Source organism: Muscardinus avellanarius, assembly GCF_963383645.1.
Source record: "Muscardinus avellanarius genome assembly, chromosome: 4".
Lineage (NCBI taxonomy): Eukaryota > Metazoa > Chordata > Mammalia > Rodentia > Gliridae > Muscardinus > Muscardinus avellanarius.
In genome coordinates this window covers 63,602,076-63,611,558 of record NC_137789.1, presented here as the reverse complement: position 1 = coordinate 63,611,558, position 9,483 = coordinate 63,602,076, and the positions used below count along the sequence as shown (strand labels likewise).

Sequence of the window (9,483 nt, the reverse complement as noted above, 5' to 3'; positions counted from 1 at the left end):
TGGCACAACAGTGTTCAGAGGTATAGCTGTGTGTGTGTGTGTGTGTGTGTGTGTTAGTAGGGATTGAGCCCAGGGGTGTTATACCTCTGAGCTATACCCCACGTCTTATTTCATTTATTTATTTATTTGTTTATTTTGGGGGGTATCGGGTAGGGAACCTAGGGGCATTGTACCTCCAAGCTACACCCCCAGCCTTATTTTTGAGTATTTTTATTTTTGAAACAGGATCTCACTGCGTTGCAAAGTGCCTCGCTAAGTAGCTGAGGCTGTCCATGAACAGTGATCCTCTGGTCTCTGACTCCGGAATGCTGATATTACAAGTGTGTGCCACCACGCCCGGCTCATTTTTAAAATTTGAAACAGGTTCTTACTAAGTTGCTGAGGGTCTCACTGAATTACTGAGGCTGGCCTTGAACCTTCGGCCATCCTTTGTCAGCCTGGCAAGTACTAGGATTATAGGAGTGGACCACTACACCCAGCTAAGGTAGTTTTTGAGAAATGATTGGATGTTGTGAGCTCTTACTGGATCAATGGATTAACCCCTTGAGGGATTCATTGCTGAATGGACTATTGGGATGTGGTGGAAACTAGTAGGTAGAGCTTAGTTGGAGGAAGTAGGTCCAGGGACCAGTTCTAAAAGGGTGTATCTGAAACCGTGAGCCCAAGTAAATCTTTATTCCTTTGTTTTTTTTCAGGTATTTTGTCACAGTGATAAAACACCAACTCAACTAACCTCTAAACCCTATCTTCAAGCTGAGCGTGGTGGCGCACACTTGTAATCCCCGGGCTTGGGAGGCTGAGACAGGAGGATCGCACAGGTTGGTAAGCCAGCCTCAGCTACTTAGGCTCTCAGCAACTTACTGAGACCCTGTTTCCAAATAAAATATAAAATAGGGCTGGGAGTATAGCCCGGAGGTAGAAAGCCTCTGGGTTCCACCCCAGTACCACCAAAAAATAAAATAAAATAAACCCTGTCTTCAGAGAGACAGATTTGAGTTTTATTTCCCGTCTCCATGTGATTGGTACCTTGTGAATACATCCTTTTCAAAATCCATTGTTTTGTTAGCTGCTAGGCAGGAACTTTTAGGGGCAAGCATCTGTGCTTTCAGGGGAAGAAGCCCCTACCTACACCTTTAAATGACTGCTAGCTAGCATTCACCCTCTAAAGGCAACCACAAGGAACCTGCTTAAATTGCCAAAACCTCCCAGTCACTCTTTTTTTTTTTTTTTTGCCATACTGGGGATGGAACCCAGGGGCATTCTCCCTCCAAGCGACACCCCCAGCTCTATTTTTTTATTCTTTATTTTGAAACAGGGTCTCACTGAGTTGCAAAGGGCCTCACTGAGTAGCTGAGGCTGGCCATGAACCGCGATCCTCCAGTCTTAGCCTCGCAAATGCTGGGATTACAAGCGTGCGCCACCACGCCCAGCTAGTTTTCAAGGCATGAAGAATTTAACTCAGGTTTCCAGGCTTTGTCCTTCTCAAAGGGCTCTCCCTCCGCTGTCATAAAGAAGGCCAAACCCCATACAAGGGGTCCGGACACGGGGTGACTCCGCGGATCCTCCCGCGCACGCGTGGTGACTGGCGGCGCGGCCCACACGGAACCTCGGGGGCGGGGAAGGTTGCACCCGGACTCCTATTCCGCGCGCGCAGGGCCGGCGCCCGCCCAATCGGCGCGCTAGCTCCAGGAGGGGGCCCGCGGCGCGGACGGCGGCCTCCGCGGGGCGCGCGGGGCTTCTCCAGCTGCTCAAGGGCGATCGTGCCACTTTGCCCCGCGGCATGCTGCTGCTGCTGGCGGCGGGCGGCCGGTGGGCGGCCGGGCTGCAGCCCGCCGGGAGGAGGGCCGCGTGGCGGGCGGCCGCGGCGCTCTCGCGGGCGCTCACCCGGGCCTCGGCGCCGGCCGGCGGCGGGAGCGCGGGGCTGCGGGGCGCTCCGGCGCTTCTCCCGCGTCGCGCGCGAGCGCAGGTCGGTGGTCCGGTGCACTGGTGAGGGGTGAAGGGAGCGCGTGGGCATCGGGCCTGGGGAACCCCGAGGGGCCGCGGCGACCTCCGGGTCCGACGCCCCTGGCTTCGTTGGTGACGCGGGCTCGGGCCCGGCGGGTGCCGGGGGTTGCAGCCTCCGTGGGAAAGTGGAGGTGGTCCCGGGCGGCCACCCTAGCACGGGGCAGGTGGTTCTTAGTATAGCGTGTTTGTGATGACAGCTCGGTTTAGTTCCTTGTGTGCAGGGGCATCCCAGACCGGTTAATTTGCGAAGAAATTGGATACAGCACCTGGGAATTGAACTGAATTTGTGTGTGTGTGTGTGTGTGTGTGTGTGTGTGTGTGTGTGCGCATCCCAGACCGGTTAATTTGCGAAGAAATTGGATACAGCACCTGGGAATTGAACTGAATGTGTGTGTGTGTGGGGGGGGGGTACTGGGGTTCCTGGAAGCCCTTCTACCTCCGGGCTCCACTCCCAGACCTATTTTTTTATATTTTTGAAACAGGGTCTCTTAACGCCAGCACGGCTGGCTTCGAACCTGCGCGATCCTCCTGTCTCCGCCTCCCAAGCGCGGGGATTACAAGCGTGCGCCATGAATTGTTTTTAAAAGTAGATGCCCATACTTCCCCCACCCCCACCCGCTAACGGGGACCAAACGCAGAGCCTAAAGTAAACTGGCCAAGCACTAGACCACTGAGCTGCATCCCCCGGCCAGGTGACTCTACTTTTAGGAATTCCTTTGGTCCCTGGTGAAAAGTGGGCTGTTGACTTAAATTCTATTCATTTAATCCGAATAAATTGTCTCCTGTTCTACACTATAAAATACAAGGATTGGCAAGTCTGGTTGAAATTTAGAAGAGGGGCCTAAGCCAGGCGTGTGATCCTTACCTGCAATTTTAGTACTTCGGAGGCTGACAGGAGGATTAGAGGTTCCTAGCCAGCCTCAGCAGTTTAATGAGGCTCTCAGCAACTTAGGGAGACCCTGTTTCCAAAAAAATAAAATAGAGCCGGGTGTGGTGGCTCACGCTTGTAATCCCCTCACTTGGGAGGCTGAGACAGGAGGTTTGCGCAGGTTCGAAGCCAACCTCCGCTGGCTTAAAGACCCTGTTTCCAAATAAAAAAAATATATAAAATAGGTCTGGGAGTGTAGCCCGGAGGTAGAAGGCCCCTGGGTTCCATCCCCAGTACCACCAAAAAAAAATAAAATAGGGCTGGGGGTATAACCTACAGGTAGAAGGCCCCTGGGTTCCACCCTTAGTACCACAAAAATAAAAGTTAATTTATTATTTTTTGAAAAGCCAATGCATAGCTGGACGTGGTGGCACTTGCTTATAATCTCAGCACTTGGGAGGATCACAAGTTCTAGATCAGCCTCCAAAAGTTAGGAATACCCTGTTTCAAAAAAGAATAAAAGGGCTGGGAGATTTAGCTCAAAGGTAGAATGCCCCTAATTTAATTCCCCAGGAACACATGCACGCACATGCCAAGCCAGATGAGATGGTGCACACTTGTAATCCCAGTACTTGAGAGGCTGAGACAGGAGGATCAAAGGTTTGTAGCCAGCTTCAGCTACTTAGGGAGACCCTCTGTAACTTAGACCCTGTTTCAAAATAAAAAATAGGGCTGAGGATGTAGCTCAGTGGTAGAATGCCCTTGGGTTCAACCCCAAGTATAGCAAAAAAAGAAAATGCATTTAAATCTAATGAGAATGTTCTTATTAGGACACTATTCCTCTAAACTAGTTTTACTTGTTCAAAGTCTCACTTGATCTAAAAATCTGAGAGCCGGGGTACAAACCTACCAAACTCCAGCTTAGTACCTTTCTTTTTTTTGAGTGTGGTATTCGGGATTGAACCTAGGGTTATTCTACCTCTGAGCTACATCTTGAGCCCTTTTTATATTTTGTTTTGAAACAGAGTGTCACTCGGTTGCTGAAGCTGGGCTTGAACCAGCAATCCTCCTGTCTCAGTCTCCTAAGTACTAGGATTACATGTGTGCACCACCACGCCTCCTTGCACCTTTCTGCTTATGACTGGAATTAAGCAAAGCCATACTGTTACCCAGTTTGATTTCTTTAAATCTGCAGATTATTTGGGAAAAATATTTATGTGACAAGTTCTCTTCCACTCTTCATTATATTTTTTATTTGGTACTCGGGATTGAACCACGGGGCCTTTCACCTTCGAGCTATGCCCTCCCTCCCTCTTTTTTTTTTTTTGCGTGGTACTGGGGGTGAAACCCAGAGGCTTTCTACCTCCGGGCTATACTCCCAGACCATATATATATATATATATATATATTTTTTTTTTTTTTGGAAACAGGGTCTCACTAAGTTGCTGAAAGCCTCACTAAGTAGCTGAGGCTGGCTTTGAACCTGTGCGATCCTCCTGTCTCAGCCTTCCAAGCGCGGGGATTACAAGCGTACGCCATCATGCCTGGCTTTTATTTTTTATTTTGAAACAGGGTCTTGCTAAGTTGCTGAGGCTGCCCTCTAACCTGCAATCCCCCTGTCTTAGCCTCTCAAGTACTGGGATGACAGGTATGTGCCACCATTCCTGGCAGTTTTTTTTTTTTTTTTTTTAATGATATTAACCTTGGGCCAGTCTACCTCTGAGCTACACCCCTGGTTTTTAAATTTATTTTGAAATCCTGATGTGGTGGCACATGCTTATAATCCCAGTACTTGGGAGACTGAAACAGAAGGATCATAGGTTTGCAGCCAGCCTCAGCTACTTAGTGAGGCTCTCCTCAACTTAGTGAGACCCTGTTTCAAAATAAAGAATAAAAAATAGAACTGGGGGTATAGTTTGGAAGTAGAATTTTTCTGGATTCAATCCCTGGTACCGCAAGGAAAAAAAAGAAATAGTGTCTCACTAAAGTGCTCAATCTGGCCAGGTATGGTGGTGCATGCTTGTAATCCCAGTATTTGGGAGGCTGAGACAGGAGGATTGCAGTTTCAAACCCAGCCTCATCTAGTTAGTGAGGCCCTCTTCAACTTAATGAGACCCTGTTTCAAAATAAAGAATAAAAAATAGGGCAGGGGGTGTAGCTCGGAGGTAGAATGTCCCTGGGTTCAATCCCCAGTACTGCCAAATAAACAAGATGCTGCATCTGGCCTTGAACCTTCAATCCTATCTTAGCCTCCTAAGTACTGGGATTACAGGCGCGCACCACTATATCCAGTGTGGTGGTGCACACAGTTTGTGGACAGCCTCAGTGAGACCTTGTTTCAAAGTAAAGACTAAAAACTAAGGCTGAGAGTATAGCTTGGAGGTAGAATGCCCCTGGGTGCCATCACCAGTACTGTAAAAACAAAACAAAACTTAAAGAAATTTAACAGTTGGTCTAAACTGCAATTTACTGTACATTCATAATGGTCTCTTGTTTCAATAGATACCTGTTTGTTGGGAAGGATGTATTCGATGCTTACATACACAACTTGAGGAATCAGAAGAGGGAAGGCTCATTTATACCGGGAATATGGCACGTGCAGTATTTGGTGGGTAATCAGAACTCGGATTTCTTTGTTTCCCTTTAATTATGAAACTATTCTTAGCATATGTTACCTATTGTTTTAGCATCGTTTACTTGCAAGACAGGGAAAATTGTAAATTTTTTCTCAAGGCCAGTTGATAAAATGTAGATCTTTACATTTTTAGGAGATTAAAAAGATGTTTGAAGGCTATATGACAGCTTTGTGATCTTATGGTTGGATACTCAAGCGTCCATTCTCTGTCGATCTCTCTTAATATGTTTAACAACAAAAAATAGTAAAAAGTGTAATGTTTGAATATGCAGAGAAAAGTAGAATACTTGTTAAGTGTGGTTATTTGGGCCACTAGAATAGGGAAACTTTCCATTTTTACTTTTTTTGGGGGGGTACTGAGAATTGAACCTAGAGGCATTCCACCTTCAACCCAATTTTATTTCTTATTTTGAAACAGGTCTCACTAAGTTACAGAGGGCTTTGCTAAATTACCAAGGCTGGCTTTGAACCTGTGATCCTCCTGTCTTAGCCTTCCAAGAAGAGGGATTACAAGTGTGTGCCACCATGCCTGGTTTACTTTTTTTTTTTTTTGGTATCGGGGATGGAACCCAGAGGCATTCTACCTCCGAGCTACACCCCTAGCTCTATTTTTTTTTTTTTTAGTCTTTTTATTTTTAAAACAGGGTCTCATTAAGTTGTGAAGGGCCTCGCTAACTGAGGCTGTCCATAAACCATGATCCTGGTCTCCACCTCCTGAATGCTGGGATTACAAGCATGTGCTACCATGCCCAGCTACTTCGTATGTTTCTAAATTTGACATTTAAAATGAACATGGAGCTGGGAGTGTAGCTCAGGATTAGCACTTGCCTATTGTGTGTGTGTGTGTGAGGGTGTGTGTGTGTGTGTGTTATTGGGGATTAAACCCTGGGGCGTTCTACCTCTGAGCTACACCCCTAGCCCTATTTTTATTTTTTATTTTGAAACATGGTCTTGCTAAATTGCTGAGGTTGGCCTTGAACCTGCAATCCTCCTGTTTTAGTTTCCTAAGTACTGGGATTATAGGTATATGCCTCCACACCTGGCTTTGCCTATTATTTTTGTGTGTGTGTCTGTGTGTGGTACTGGGGATCGAACCCAGGGGAATTCTACCACCAATTCACACACCCCAGCCCTATTTTATTTATTTCTTTTAATTTTGAAAGAGGATCTCACCAAGTTGTGGAGAACCTCATTAAGTTGAGATAGGCTCTGAACTTGCTATCCTCCTGTCTCAGCCTCCCAAGTACTGGAATTACAAGCATGTGTCATCATTCCTGGCCTTCCTACTATTTTTGAGGCTCTAGGTTTGATGCCCAGCACTGCAAAAAAAAAAAAAAAAAAAAAAAAAAGCTGGGGCATGGTGGTACATATAATCCCAGTACTTGGGTGGGATTATAAACTGAAACTGCACAAAGTAGTGAGACTCAACAACCTAGCAAGCACCTGTCTCAAAATAAAAATAATAAGGCTGGGAGTATAGCTTAGAAGTAGAATGTCCTAGATTCAATCTTAAGTACAAATCAGTCAAAGAACTCCGAAAAAAAGCTGGGCGTGGTGGCGCATGCTTGACATCTCAGTTCTTGGGAGGATCTGGGTTCTTAACCAGCCTCAGCTAGGGTGTAGCTCTGAGGTAGAATGCCCCTGGGTTTATTCCTCAGTACCACACACACACACAAAAAGGAAGATATATTGATTTATGTCTTGTTCCCACTTGACTCTTTTTTTGGAAAGGAGGAACTGGGAGTAAATTTTGATATGGTAGAATGTAATAATTGGAAAAAGTGTAACTATCCTTGATATTTAAGGTTTTAGAATTGCAACTTATACAAGAATTTAATGTTTGAGTTCTTTTGATACTATAATTAATAGCAAGTGACTCCCAGATTTGTATTATTTTTTTATATAGAAACTGAGGGAGAGGCAGTGTTAAGATAATGGTACCATTCTTGGATGTTCTCTAAACTACCAGTGGGTAGACATTGGAAATGCATGTTAGTGCTCAGTTATTTTTTATTTTTGCAGTACTGAAGATGGAACCCAGGGCCATTCTTTTTCCGAGCTATACTCCCAGGCCCTATTTTGTTTTGATACAATATGAAAGTATTAATCCTCTCCATTTTTTCCCATTTAGGTGTGAAATGTTTCTCTTATTCTACAAGTGTGATCAGTCTTATGTTTCTACCATACATTATTGCACAAAATAATATTGTATTTGGAAGTCTGCCTTTGCAAATCTTATTTTATGGCATCATAGGAAGCTTTACAGTGATCACTCCAGTGCTGCTTCACTTTCTTACAAAAGGCTATGTCATTCGATTGTACCACGAGGCCACAACGGACACTTACAAAGCCATTACTTACAATGTTGTACTTTCAGAAACGAGTACTGTGTTCCACCAGAACGATGTGAAGATTCCAAACAGCACACATATGTTTACCACGTTTTATGCTAAAACAAAGTCGCTCTTAGTTAATCCAGTACTCTTTCCAAACCCTGAAGACTATTACCATCTAATGGGTTATGATAAACCATTCTCTTTTGACATAGAGGAAGAAAAGAAACAGCTTGAGGATGAGAAATGATCCTGTTTATTTATGTTTGTGCTTAAATGTGATTTATGTTTCAGTATATAATTATTGCTTTTGTATTCTGTGATTTTTAAAATAATTCTAAACTATCAGAACTTCTAATTAATTTTCAAAGAACGATGTTTCTTTATAATAAACTATATCTGAAAAACAAAGTGGTATCATTTCTTGAGTGAATATTCACATGCATGATAGTGTGCATGGTCAGTATGTGAACTTGCATCTCACAGGATCAGAGGTCAGAGGAAACCGCAGTTGAAGGTCTTGTATTTGATTTGAATTTTTCTAAGTGTATAATTTTTCTTTTGTTTGTGTGTGTGTGTGTGTGTGTGGGGGTGTACTGGGGATTGAACCATTGGGCATTCTACATTTGTGCTATACTCCCAACTCTTTTTTTTTTTGTTGTTGTTGTTGTTGTTACAGATCTGGGGCTGGAACCCAGGGGCATTCGACTAAGTAGCGGAGGGCTTCACTAAGTAGCTAAGGCTGTCCACAAACTTGTGATCCTCCTGTCTCAGCCTCCCACGTACCTCCCGAGTACAGGCTTGTGCCACCATGCCAGTCTCTGAATATTGTGTGTGTGTGTGTGTGTGTGTGTGTGTTACTGGTGACTGAACCCAGGATTGTTTTACCTCTGAGCTATACCACTAGCCCCTTTTTTGTTTGTTTTATAGTACTGGGGGTAGAACCCCAGGGGCATTCTACCTCCAAGCTATACCCCTAGCCCTATTTTTTATTCTCTATTTTGAAACAGGGTCTCACTGAGTTGCAAAGGGCCTCACTAAGTAGCTGAAGCTGTCCAGAAACCCAGATCTTCCTGTCTCAGCCTCCCAAATGCTGAGATTACAAGTATGCACCACCGTGCCCAGCTATACCACCAGCCCTTTTGTATTTTTTATTTTGAAGTAGGATCTTGTTACATTGTAGAGAGCCTCATCTTGCTGAGGCTGTCCTAGAACCTGTGATCCTCCTGTCTTAAGCTTCCCGAGTACTGGAATTGGAAGCGTGTGCCACCAAGCCTGGCTTCTCTGAATATTCCTTTGCTATTTAAAAAAACATTTTGAAATATTCACAAATTATGGGAACCAGTGTTAGTCGGTCTTTTTTGTTTCAGAATACAGGTTTTTGTTTATTTCCTCCCAAATCTTATAGCATACTTGCCCATAATAATGTTCATGTACAGTTCAGTTTTGGTCATCCATCTGGGAAATGGTAACTTAAGTAGTATAGGCTTCAGTGGTGCTGTTTGTCCCTTCATGTGTACACCACTCTCAGCACACTCATATCAGAGAAGGGAATCATTGATTAATTAAATAGGTGGACAGTACCTTCTGTTATGTATTTATTTATTTATAGTGGACATTGAATTCAGGGCATTCTATCCCCA

At 44.7% G+C, this 9,483-nt stretch overlaps 1 protein-coding gene across 1 annotated transcript; it reads left to right on the top strand.

Annotated features, from left to right (window-relative positions):
- Positions 1-1,780: 1,780 nt before the first annotated feature.
- On the top strand, positions 1,781-8,090 carry TMEM70 (transmembrane protein 70; the record flags this gene model as incomplete). Its single annotated transcript, XM_080694758.1, has 3 exons — positions 1,781-1,966; positions 5,375-5,480; positions 7,639-8,090. The coding sequence occupies 3 exons, from the start codon at positions 1,781-1,783 to the stop codon at positions 8,088-8,090; spliced, it is 744 nt and encodes a 247-aa protein (XP_080550884.1).
- Between the last annotated feature and the right edge of the window lie 1,393 nt (positions 8,091-9,483).